Source organism: Zonotrichia albicollis, chromosome 8 (assembly GCF_047830755.1).
Source record: "Zonotrichia albicollis isolate bZonAlb1 chromosome 8, bZonAlb1.hap1, whole genome shotgun sequence".
NCBI classification, from domain to species: Eukaryota; Metazoa; Chordata; class Aves; order Passeriformes; family Passerellidae; genus Zonotrichia; species Zonotrichia albicollis.
The window spans coordinates 4,465,876-4,478,976 of NC_133826.1; the positions used below are offsets into that span (position 1 = coordinate 4,465,876).

General features: G+C 40.9%; 1 protein-coding gene across 19 annotated transcripts in view; it reads left to right on the forward strand.

Annotated features, from left to right (window-relative positions):
* Positions 1–13,101, forward strand: part of DAB1 (DAB adaptor protein 1) — a 411,090-nt gene that overhangs the window by 301,649 nt on the left and 96,340 nt on the right. For 18 of the 19 annotated variants that reach the window (XM_074545715.1, XM_074545714.1, XM_074545726.1 and 15 more), the window contains one exon: positions 8,951–9,150. In XM_074545715.1, coding sequence (XP_074401816.1) covers positions 9,084–9,150 — 67 coding nt within the window. In that variant the 5' untranslated portion in view covers positions 8,951–9,083. Of the gene's footprint in view, positions 1–3,094; positions 3,165–8,950; positions 9,151–13,101 lie in introns of those variants that run through there. The other variant, XM_074545716.1, reaches the window with a different exon arrangement.

The window sequence follows — 13,101 nt, forward strand, 5'->3', positions numbered from 1 at the left end:
CACATTCCTACCTGTTTTTTTTTTTTTTTTTTTAACTAGTTAATCTTTCATGCATCTTGTGTTTTTTTTCCTTTAATCATAAAGAATGCACTCGATTTACTGGTAACACACACACACACAGAATGTTTGCATGGCTTCCTTGCTTCCTTGATGAGACATCAGGCGCTGGGTGCTGAAATTCTGCTGGTTCAAAGGCACACAGATTTACACCAGTGACTTTTACTGTGTCTCTGTAGGCAGCCCCGAAATGCCTTGCAGGTCAACTGTTCTTGAAATGGATAAAAGTGTGCTAATTCCTTCAAGGTAAATCAGAAGGATTATGACATCTAGGAAGAGGAATCTGCCAGACAGTTCTGAAGCAATGTAACCAGGACTGACCCAACAGCGTCTCTGAAGCTTCCAGTAAAATTGCCTGAGGAGTCTGCCAAGAAGCCAGATGCTGCTGCTGGAAAAATACCTTCTGTAGCTTGGCATTTGTCCTGTAATTGCTTCCAAGAGAGAATAAGCTGTAGCGTGACAGTGGAAGGTGAATGGTTCCTCACCGCATGCTGCTTGGTGATTTTTTAAAATATTTCGAAAATAAGCATTATTTTCTGATGTGTTACCACTCACGCAGATCCTTGTACTCATTTAACTGCTTAAGAGTTCCCCATCTGAATAATCAAATCCTTTTTTTTTCATTTTTCCCTGGTGTGTTAGCCTGGCAGTGGTTGGTGGCTCCTTTTCCTGGAAGTGATTCCTTTTGCAGTCCCTAACCTGATCAGCTGGGCTTTCATCCTCTTAGGGTGTGAGGTGGTCATGCACACCTGGTTATGCCACAGTGAGGATCCTGTATGGATGTCTCTCTGCATGGAATTATGATACAGCAAATAACATCTGCCCCACACAGTTCCAGGGGTTAGACAGTTGTGTGGCTTCACTTTTTCTTTTAGTATATTTTCCAGTTGTGGGAAGACCACTGTCTGTTATTATTCAGAAATGATGCTGATCTTATCTCTAACCACAAAATGCCTGGAAACTTTTTAGGGAAGATGCTTCCTTTCTTTAACAATGGTTAATATTCCTACTGATAGAAAGCAGAGGCATTTGTGGAGCAGTGTGTAACCTAATCAGATAAAAATGAGATGAGAACAGAGAAATGATTCCAAGAAAAGTATTTATTTGAAATTTCTCCAGGAAAATCTAGCAGCTGTCCTCAAATACTTTTGTTTGGTATCATGCAGGAGCCTGCCTGCTGTTCATCCCAGCAATCCTGAGGGATTGCATTCAGGAGTGGTTTGAGGACTGAACTATTCAAACAGAATAATCAAAAGTAATTCTGCCACTAAAACTCATCAGAGAATCACAGAATGCCCTGGTTTGGAAGGGACTTTAAAGCTCATTGAGTTTTAACTCCCTGCCATGGGCAGGGACGCCTCTCACTGTCCCAGGCTGCTCCAAGCCCTGTCCAGCGTGGTCTGGGACACTTCCAGGGATGGGGCAGCCACAGCGTCTCTGGGAACCTGAGGCAAGGCCTCACCACCCCTTCAGGAGAGAATTTCTTCCTAATCTCTGCTCTAAACCTACTCTGTGTCAGTTTGAAGCTGTTCCCCCTTGTCCAGTCACTAAATGTCCTTGTGAAAAGTCTTCCTTGTGGGTTCCCTTCAGGTGCTGGAAAGCCATACTTAGCTCACTTGGCAGTTCAAAATACTGATATTTGTCAGTTGCGAACACGAATGTGAAAGTGATTATTGCCTGTTTGTGTCATGCCTGTATGTGAATTCATACAGTCCCAGAAGCGTCTTGCTTTTTCCCTTTGCTGTGCGAGACAATGAACTTTGGTAGGAGTCAGGTGGTTGAGTTTGGTGTCATAAAGCAAAAGTCCATTTCCAGCAAGGTGAATTCCTTTGATCAGTTCTCCTAATACTTAACAGTCAAGGGAACAAGGGCTGAGTGTTGAAAAATAACAGAGAACAAAGGTGCTTGCAAAGGGGCTTTTTGTTGTTGTTGGCCTTTGGAGGGTTTGCTTTGCTTTGCTGTGGTGTCAGGAAGCTTCAGAGAATGGAAGGGCACAATGTACAAGTCAACTCTTGTGGCTGGACAAATCTGAAAGGGACCTGGAACAGGTGGTGCAAAATTCACATCCTTTAAGAAGGTCAGTGTAAGGCATCACTCCATACTTTACTTCAGATTTCAAAGTATAGCTTAAGTTATAGTGCTGTTATTTTATTTAAAAGAAATGAGAAGGTGAGTTTCAGTTCAGTCTCACTTGAAATATTAAGAAAATGATCCTGAAATTGAACAAGAAACAGAGCTGAATCAAGATATTTCTGCGAAGGACAGGAGATGAACAAGATTCCTGCAACTTGCCACTTCAAAACATGCCGAGCTGTCCAGGATGCGAGATATTTAATTCCATAACCTTTTCTTCCAATTAGAAGACACAGATTCTGATTGTGAGGAATTTGCATTCCAGTATGAAACGTGGTGTCTGACATTGCTTTTACCTTCTCCCTGGTGATGCTCCTGACTGCAGACTTCTCCCTTTCCTCCGGTGTGATGATTGCACCACTGCACTTTAGTAATCATTTAACAGCTCTAATTACAGAATACTGTGATCCCAACTGTGTACTTTGTCCTCTTTGCCTCTCAGTCCCTGTTTCTTTGGTGCTGAGAGGATCACAAAAGAGCTGCTCTTCTGCTTTGCAAAAATAAATTCCAAAGGCCCTGCTTGGGTAACGTACAGATCTGCATTTTCTCGTGGCTTTGGAGTTAGTGACACTGAATTTTAGCCATGGAGGGGTTGGTTTGTCTGCTCTTGTTTACATCAGTCATGCTGGCATAACTTCTCTGACACTAATGCAGATACACCAGCATGAAATTGGTCTAACTCCAGCTCCATTAAAATCAATGGAATTAGCCAATATGAGTCAAATGCAAGGCCATTGATTTTGTGCTGGTGTGACTTTATTGACTGCAGTGGAGGTGAGGCAGTTCCTGCTGCTGGGTCTCAGGTCACAGCCAGGCTGTGCCTGTGCTTGGAGTGGTTGTGACTTTGGTTTCTGGTTTGTTCTTGCACAGCATGATCAGAAATTCCTTCTCTTTTCTGCTCCAGGGTCAGCAGTGTGGGAATCTGGGAGCAGTGAAGTCTTGGAGTAGAGCAATTCCTATGGCAAAAGCATTAGGTAATTCAGTTTCACTGAGCAATCTCTAGTCCTATCTGAATGATTTCCTCTGTTATCTGCTGTGTGGTATCAGAGGAATGATGTGGAGTTTTTAAGCCTGCTCCTTTTTGATGTGATACCTTGCTAAAGCTTACAAAAGCACTCTGAGTGGAGTTTTGAGTGAGAAGGTGCATTTAAAGGAATGATGAGTGCTGTATCTATACCCCCAGCACACTGGGATTGTTCCTGGTTTTCAGCTCTCTGGGCTGGAGCTGCATTCCCTGCTCCATGGGCAGAGGAGATGTAGTTTTTCCTGAATTCAGATGCCATACCTTTAATATTTCAAAAACCCTTTAAAGCAAGTCCATATCTTCTATTTTGCCTTTCTTGCATGAGTGCTGCCCTGTATAATAGAAAATAGAAACTGGAATATTAAAATGAAATGTTAGTAATTTGCCATTAAAAATGTTGATGAAATCAATTCATTCCTTTGAAAAGCTTCTTTTTAATCCGGTCAGCATTTTCTGTGAGTAGAAAATTCACAGCACTTCTGGTGAATAATTGGTGGAGTGGAGTGCAGTATTCACCACGACATGGAGTGATTTCCAGGAGGAATTTCAGTAATTATTCCTGCTATCGTTGGAATACTAATAAAAGTCTTACTTTAGAAATGTTTTATAGGTCAGTTTTTTTGCCAAGATGCTCTTCAGTGGTGAATCAGCTTCAGTGGTGCTGTTTACCCCATCTGAGGAACTGGGTAACATGCCTGAAAGATGCCCTAGAGACAGAGAAATGAAGCATAGTTTAAACCACAATAACCTTAATAAAATGTGTTATTAGCCTAAGTTACATGTAGGATTTTGTTTAAAAAAGAGTGTCTTGTTTTCAGGAGATAAGAGAAGTATTTTATGAATACAGTCAACCACAGCAATTAAATACTAAGGGAAATTAAATGCTGTGGTTGGAGTACTAGGTATTTTTCTGATATTGGATGAATTAAAAAGGGTTATTTGGCAGTGTTGTTCTGGAAGACACTACAGATATGGTACAGAAAACTGCATAAAGGACATAAAACTGTTCCTTTATCATAATATATAGAAAATCAGGAGTGGAATGGGAGAAATGGAGAGAAATACATGCTCATTTTAGAGCAGACAAAACCAAATATGAGATCTGGAGGCAGCTGTGAGTCTTAAAAAGCTGTCTAATTTAGGGAGTGAGTGGGAGATGAAGGATGCTAGGTTACAGGGCAGGGTTTGTAGGGGAATAAATGTTTGTGTAGTATCTCAGTTTGTGCATGTCAACAGTAAAATTCCTTTCAGCTTTAGAGGCTGCAGAAATACCAGTAAAGAAATGGCAGGAAAAGGCAGTGCTCGCATGGAGTGCCATGAAAGAGACTCCTTTGGCTTTGTCACTGGAAGCAGTGCATTCTGCTCTTATGGGGGAAATGGCAAAACAGAGGGGAGGGACAGACCCATGAACAATCCAACAGAGGCTGTTTTCTGTGGCAGGGCAGCAGAATTCCAGTGCACAGTCCTGTTAAACACTTGACAGAATTTGCTGTAATGAAGCGTCACCAACAGCTCTCCCGTTTGCTTTTGTTTCCTCCTCATTTTCTCCTCTCTGTCAGTGTCTTAATCTCTCTTTCACCTCAGCTTTCCTCCTTTTCTGGTCCTTACTTGCAGGCCCTGTTAGCTGCAGTGTATCAGTGGGTTTTGGATCAGTCCCTTGGGTTCCTGTTGGAATTAGTGCAGTGCCTGCTGTGACAGATGAATCCTCTGATGTTCGCCAGCCCTGACCATTGGGGAAATGAGCTGATGAGTACAAAACACTGTGAGCAGCACCAGAGGATTTCCTGGCCCCTCTCCCTGGAGGGTACAAAGACCACTGGTGGCAAAGACGGGTTTTCCATTGTTTGTTTGTGTGTGGTCCCACTGCTGTTCTCTGTGTTAGGCTTCGAGGGCAGGTGGGAAGTGGATGAGTAACATTTTCTCCCAGGATTGCAGACCCTTACTCTTGAACTGGTTTTAGTTTTCCAGGATCACAGCACTCTTCACTCCTATTTTCACTTACATTTTACCCGTTTAGTATGTTTGGGCTTTGCTTAACACTTGTAAAACCACGGGCATCAACATGATTATGTTGGGAGCTTTGGAGGAGAAAAAATTAATTGCAGGACTCCAGAGGCATAAAAGCAGGAGCTAAGGATGGGAGCACAGCTTTTGTTTTGTCAAATCAATGTTTGGGAGGTACCATCCTCTTGTCAAATCCCACTTTGTGGCTGTGGAGAAGTTAAATACCTAGGGAATGCCAGGGCTTAGTTACAAATCCTTTCTAAGACTGCTTTTCTTTATATAAGCAGATGGAAACTGCTTTCAGGGGAGGGAACTTCTTAAGTTTTGAAGTCCCAAAGAAAATTAATTAATTCATGTATTTGAAAGCCAGAGGGGAAGTATTATGATCATCTTGTCTGACCTCCTTCATAACTTGGGCCAAGGGAAGTCTCCTAATAACCCCTACAAGAGCTCACTGAAGCGTGGTTGAAAAGACAAATGATTTGACAGAAATTGTTGTTTCACAGGCGTGTGGGGGAGGCGAGTGGAGCTTGGGACGAATTTCCCCGTGCATAAAGGGTCCAACCTGTGTTAATCCTATCTGCAAAGTGAATTTACAGAAATATTTCTTTGCTAAGGCTTTAGGTTTTGTGCTGGCGTAGGAGTAACAGAGAACATAGGCTTAAGAACTTCTCCTGGAATTAAGAGCCGGTTAATTCCAGAATGCGCTGATTGTGTTCCTGCTGTAGCCACTTAATAAGGCCACGGAAAATGTCAGTATTTTGTTAAAACGAAGAGCTCAGAATCCTCTTTAGGAAAAGCTGAGCATGCACATAACATTGCAATAGCTGGAGCAGTAGCAAGCCACACAAGGAGATTGTTAGAGTGGATGGATATGTGTAAGACGATAGATTTTTTTGAATTTTTTTTTTTTTTCTGGAAATGCAGCTAACAAAATTTTGCCTTTAGAGCAGGGAGAGAAATGTGGCAGAAGTGATCAAAGCAAATAGCATCTCATTGATAAAACACATGCTGCAGTGCTTCCCACAGTTGGGAGGCTGTGGTATTTAACAACGGTGACCTAGATTGGAGGAGACAATGAAAGCTGTTGTGGTGAGGAGCAGATTGACTGCCATTCTCATCTGGGTAATAAACGGCTGAAATATGGACAGTGCATGGAAGTTTACTAATGTGGCTTACATAAAGACCTATACTTTTGGAGGAATTGTCTCTGTAGCAAATTCAGTTTGAACTATGGCTGGTGTCTGACAGATGTTTATGTGCTCCTTTACAAAGATACCTATTACTTTATTCAAGGATCTATGAGCCTGCGAGAGTATGACCTGATTAGGTTTGAAAGTAAATCAATATGTGAACCTGTCCAAAAACAGACATGCATTTATTTTAAAAAATATTACTCAGTGGGATAGCCTCGAGGGGATATAGCTTTTCTGGAGAGTTTCAGATGAGATAGCAGTCATATGTTGTTACTTTAAAATATTCAGTGCCATTCAGATGCTACTATTTCAGCTGTCCTGTTAGAAATAGCTGACAACAGGAGATGACATTCCTGATGCTTTGTAGCCACAATGGCCTTCTAAGACATTAAAACTTGCTTAACTACGGACCCCAGGGGTATTTAGTATTTATTTTTAATTTATTTTTTAATAAGTGGACCTATTATAAATATTTCCCTTTTGTGAAGTGGCTCATGTTAGTGCTCCTTGTAGAGTTATGCAGTTAACCTTTGGGTAAATATAAATCCAAATTCTGGAAAAATAAACTGTCAATCCAGCTGTGACTCGAGAGATGCTTTAAGTAAGTGCCATTGAGCTGTAAAGGCTGATGCATCCCTACTGTGCTGTAAAACTAAATATTATTAAATTGGGTTGCAGGCAGGGGGAGGGGAAGGAGATGGGGGTTGTGAGGGACATCTGTTCTGCTCAGAGCTCCTCTCTCTCCCCGCTCGTGGGGGGATTTGAAGCGTGAGTGAGTGAGGAGGGCGAGGGCGTTCCCCCAGCACTGTTCGGCAGCTGTGCCTGGGGACAGGCAGCCCCCTGTCCATGGACCCGCCAGAGAGCTCCTGGAAACCTCACCCTGGGAGCTGTTCCCTCCCTGGCCAGCCTTCATTTGCTCTGTCCTTTCCTGCTCTCTTCTCAGCTGAGAAGCTTCATCGAGATGCTGTTGGTTTACTCAGGTCTGTAACACCAAGCAGGTGTGTTCAGCAAGCGCTGCAACTTCAATTTGTGCCTCGCTTTATTTTTTTTTCCTCCTTTTTTTTTTTTTTTGCCATGTTCTGCTTATTCAGATTCCACAGAGGGGGGAACAGGGAATTTTGTATTTCAAAATCAGTTCAGCAGATTTTGAAAAGCTATCTTTGAATATTCCATAATACACAGACAGATTTGAAGAGCTTATTAAAGAAAGCCCCTGACACACTTCAGCAATATTAAATCACTTCAGACGATGCATGGCAGTGTAATGTTACTGAAGCATTTTAAAATGTTAAAAGAGCCTGGATTTGAAAGTACTGGTGGCTTCACAGCCCTTACTGTGAAAAGTGATTTAAAGTGTCAAAATTATTCCAGTGTTTGCAGTCTGTTACTTTCTTAAATGACAAAGAAGGGACATTAGTAAATAACTCTAACTGCAGTTAATCTCTGGCCATCTAACCAGCTGATATGCTGGGTTAATATCTTTATTAAATGCTTATTTAATAAGTGGGCAGCTGTTCCAACAGGCCAGATGGACTTCTCTGTAATTGTGCTAATAATGGGAACTTTCTCACAAAAAGAAAGGGCAGTAAGAAGATGCATTTGGTGAGGGAGCATCCTGACAAATGGCTTCAGGGCAGTCTGGTCCTCTGCCCTCGACAGACTGGCTGGAGTAAGTGGTTCATCCCTCAAAGCAGGAAGGACCAGCAGTGAGAATTGGAGCAATGGGTTCTTTTTGGCTTAGATGTTTATTCTTTGTGTATTCTTTGCCTCCAGAGCCCTGACATCCCCAGTCTTGCCTCCCTCGTCCTCCTCCAGCACATTCCTGCTGTGGGTTCACACCTGGTGCATTTTTGTCCCCAAGAAATACACAGCTTTCTCCCTAAATGTTATCTCTCTAGATGTTATCTTTGTGCACCTATCCCATTTATATTTAATGGGTTTAGTTAACTATTTTCAGAGATCTTTACAAGAAAGATTACTAGATGGGAGTTAAAATTACAGCTTTGTTTATGTGGAGACAGAGTCTTTTATACTGGAAACATTATCATAAGCAAGAGGAGTGGCAAATATGATGTTCTCAGAATGAGCAATGAATTCATTTTTCATTTGTCTTTGTTCAAGTAGGAGAATGAGAGGACTGAAACAGAATGGAAGGAGTAAAAATCTGTACTTACTCTGTGGCAATATGGAATTGGTGCATTTAAGAATTGAGTCCTTGCAGATGTTTTTGCTTTTGGTGACGTTTCCAGCTACTTCCTGCATTGTGGTCTCTGTCCCCCAGCTGCTGGTCCTGAGGTGCTGGTCTTCTCTACACCCTGAGCAGTGTGAAGGCATCTTGGATATGCCAAAACACTCAAATACAGATGTTTGAGGTAGTAAGAGATAATTGTGCTTAAGCATCTAAAATCATGGACAACTGGCTCAGTAGATGGAGAACTTCATGTAATCCTGCCTTGCAATGATTTGGCTTTTTTATCTTCCTTTCATGTTTTAAACCCAGAAAATGACTGTTCCTTTTTGTTTCCTTCCCTCACAGCACTCGAAAGGAGTGAATGAGATGAACTGTTTGGGTTATAGTATCTGAAAGGCTAAATTATTCTCTTGGAGAGACGTTCTAAATGAGCCTGACCGAGATCCTGGATCTGTGTGAAGAGGACTAAGGATATAGGATGTCAACTGAGACAGAACTTCAAGTGGCTGTTAAAACCAGCACAAAGAAAGACTCCAAAAAGAAAGGTAGTGACTCATTTGTCTTTATTTGTGTGTGTTTTGTACTTTAATCAGCTCCTACATCAGCCACCTTGGCACATCTGTGGCTCTTCTGTTGTCTGTGTGCTCAGTGAAAGTGGGATTTGTTTTGTACCAGTGGAAGTCTGCTACAGAAATATGGGGTTTGATTCTCTGACATATAAAACATACCCTTTTGAAAGATGAGAAGAAATTAGCATATTATTTATGGTTCACAAAGAGAAATACTGTTTTTAAAATTACTCGACAACAGATTTCTTTTCTTTTTCTCTGCTGATAAACACATTTTCTTCTAATGGCTTTTTTTTCTGCTTTGTTTTGAACTAACCAGAGCTCAAATGCACTTTCTGTTCGTGGAGTTTGAATTTTACTGACACTTTGTAGTGAGTTAGAGTTAGAGAACTCAGTAGCAGTCTGTGAAGAGATTAATTAATCTGGTATAGGAAAATATAAACGAGAAGGAAGAAAACTCAAAATTAAGGAGAAGCTGTGGAGAAATGCATGGTTGATTAGTTCATATTTGTATTTACAATTTTGCCTCAGACTGTAGAGCAGTTCTTTGGAGTGCTAAGTGTGAGAAATGGGACCATATGAATTTGGTGCTTATCCTTATTTAAAGATTTTTGGTAGGGATTTTTCTCCTCACATTTTTATTGGTACTTTCATTGCTTATGGTTTTAAGTACTGATGAACTTGGAGCCCAAGACCTCAAATGGCAGCATTAGCTCTTGCTGCTCTGTGTAGCCATATTTGGTTATTTTTTTAAATATACACATGAAACTGAGATTGAAAACAGATTTAATATGAATTACTCAAATAAAAAAGTAAAACAAAAAGAAAATAATCATACTTAATAGTTTTAATACTCAACACAGCAAGATTTGAACTTTGCTGTGAGCTCTGAAGTTTGTAATTCTGTTTCTTTCTGTGGATGTGTCATGTAGCCATTTACTTCTGAGGTTTTTTTCATTTTCCTAAGACAAAAAACCCCCTCATCTTTGCTTATATATGTATAATGCAATTTTACTCATGTATAATGCAACTTTATAATGTATAATGTAAATTTTACTCATAGTAAACTTGAACTGGGCAGCAATACCATTTACTGCAGCAATTCTACCAAAGCATTTACTAAGGCCTTGTGTCCCCTTTGGCTTTTGTATCAGAAATCTTTATCCTAGAGTTTGTAGAAAACACAGCAATTAAAAAATTTCAAGTGTTTGTTCAGGAAGATGGTTTAAAAACCTTATGACTGCTCTAGGCCTATACTCAAAAATCAAAAATGATTCATTTAAGATTAAAAAGCTCCAGTTGGGAAAGGCAAGAAAAGGGGAACTTTGATGTAAATGAGAATGTAATCGAAGATGTTTAGGGCAAATAAAGTTAAAGTGGTTTGGTTGTATGATCATTCAGTTTTTGGGGGCAGGCAGGAAATTAAAAAATGTCATTTCTTTGCAATATGGATAACATCTTTTTGATGTATGTCTCCTATGTTATTTCTTTTGCTGGAGGCTGAAAATTTTGATACCAGCAAACAACTCTTTTAGGAACTTGATGTTTATGTTAATAAAATATTCAGCATCCAACTTGTCAAAACATTTCCATAAATCACAATAGCTGAACACTTCTCTGCCCAAAATCTGATTCTATCCCCCAAATGTAAATTCTGCAAATTACCTTCAGTGCTAAGGGGGAGTATAAAATACGTTGTGTGGCAGTGATGTGAGTGTCTGGAGAGCTGGAAGGGACAGGGAATGGCAGTGGCACATCCCAGGGTTATTCTGAATCTGTGCTGTCTGTGCAGTCTGAGCCCTCGCAGGGCTGGGGCAGTGAATGCTGCACACAGACAAGGTGCACAATGCACACAGTGTTTGCTATTCAAATCCCACAGAGCCACAGTCAAAAGAAACTTGGTGTGCTCATTTACTTGTCATTGAGTTGTATGCACTTCCCTGTGTTCCAACAAAGGAGCCCTCCTCTCTATAGTGGCAGTGATGGACACGTGAAAAACGGGGATTTTTTTTTCCCTTTTTTTCCCCAAGTTCATTAACTGTGAGCAGTGGCAGGTAGCAAGTGCTAACATGAAGTTTTTTATGTTGCTAATCAATGAGTTTGATTATGCAATGGAACTGAGTATTCCCAGGAAATCAGTCTTTGCTGTATCAACAGAAATTTCAGCTCTGGTGTTTTTTTATTTTTTCAGCTTTGGTATTTTTTATTTTTTCAGCTTAGTATTTTGTTGCACTTCTGGAAGAGCCATGCATCCCTCTCCATCCAGAGCAGGGACAGGCTTCTTTTGCTGTATTATCCATATTTTGTTAGTTCTCCTGCCTTCTGCAACTCACAGCACTGCATGGAATGTCTGTCCCATGTTTGTATCCCACTCTGGAGCTCTGGGGTGACTCTGAGGGGATGACGATTAATGTGGAGATGGAGTGTGGGACTGGGTTCTTCCTGATCTCAGCCTAAATCTTGTGTGTAGAGCCAGCTAAATCTTTAGTTCTCTTCATCTGCATAAACATCCAGTGAGGTGGTGTTTCTTATTTGGAGTGTTGAATTAAAACAAAGCTTAATTCCTAGGACTTGTGAGGTGTATGGATACAAAAAAATAAGTAAAAATATGCTTTATATATACTATATGTGTATGTATATATATATATATATATATATATATATATACACACTTTATATATACTATATAAAGTATGAAGTTTCAGATAAATGTGAGCAACTCTTCTTACTGATGTACAATGCCCAAAAAGGAAGCAGTGACTTGTACATTTGTGGTAATAATGCCTACGTTGAGTTAATACCACTGTGATATCATGAGTTAACAATTTAATAACCTGGACAGGTTAAGAAAAAAGTCCAGGAGGAGTCTAATGATATTTAGTGAGTGTGAATGTAGAATCTTGCTGCTGGGATGGACTAACTCCCTGCCAGAGGGGTGGAATATGTGGTTGAAGTTTCTTTAGGATTTCATAGAACTGCTTTTAGGCTCTGTCACATAGACTGTTGACTTTTGGGTCACAGGGAAATAGTTTGATTGGTGCTGCAGATGGGGCAAATGACAATGCTGGTGGAAAGATTTGACCAAATATTTCTTTGATGTTCTGGGCACACACAGAAGACTCTTTCTGTAGGCACATGCAGAGCAGTTCCCTTTGGATCACTTCTCTTTAGGCATGGTTTTTACAGCCATGAGCTTTGAGGTCATAGCCAGCTCTGCAGTGTCTGCACTGTCACCTGAGCTGGTTTGGGAGGCAGTGTCAAGAACTTCAATACAAAACCCTCTCTGTTTGCACAGAAACACAGCTGAGGAGCTCTGATGTTCTGTGGGTAAGTTCAATATTTACACGATCATATCAGACTGTAATTTTGTATGTTAACATTATCACCCTGGATAACCTTAAAAGCAGGCTGTTGAAAAATCAGGTACAAATTTTGCCTTGCGTTCAGCCCATATTGATCTGATGGATCAAGGGTTGGGTGGGCTCTAGAGGTGCTTCCTGCTCACACTCCTGGCAGAGGGATGGGAATGGGAATTTTAACTGGCCTGGAAATACCATTATGGTAACAGAAGTGAGGCAGGCACCTCCCTTCCTCCCCAGATTGTCACTTTTTCCTCCCTGTGCTGTGAAGCTCCTTGTCCCTTGAGGAGCAGCATTTCACCCTGACCTCCAGAGCTTTCCTTCCTACACTTTATTCCATTTTACAGGCTTACAGTGCACTAGGTGTTATTAGAGGAGATTATGTTTCTGCCATCCCCCACCTCCAGCCCTAATCTTCATGCCACTCTTGCTGATATCTGCTGGTAACTTCATTGTAATTATCTTTTTTGCTCACATTTTAAAAGATATCCTGGAGAGATTTCATGCTGCTCTCTGAGTGGAAATGGTGAAAAATTCTCAGGAGGTTTAGAAAGCTCAATTTGAGGAC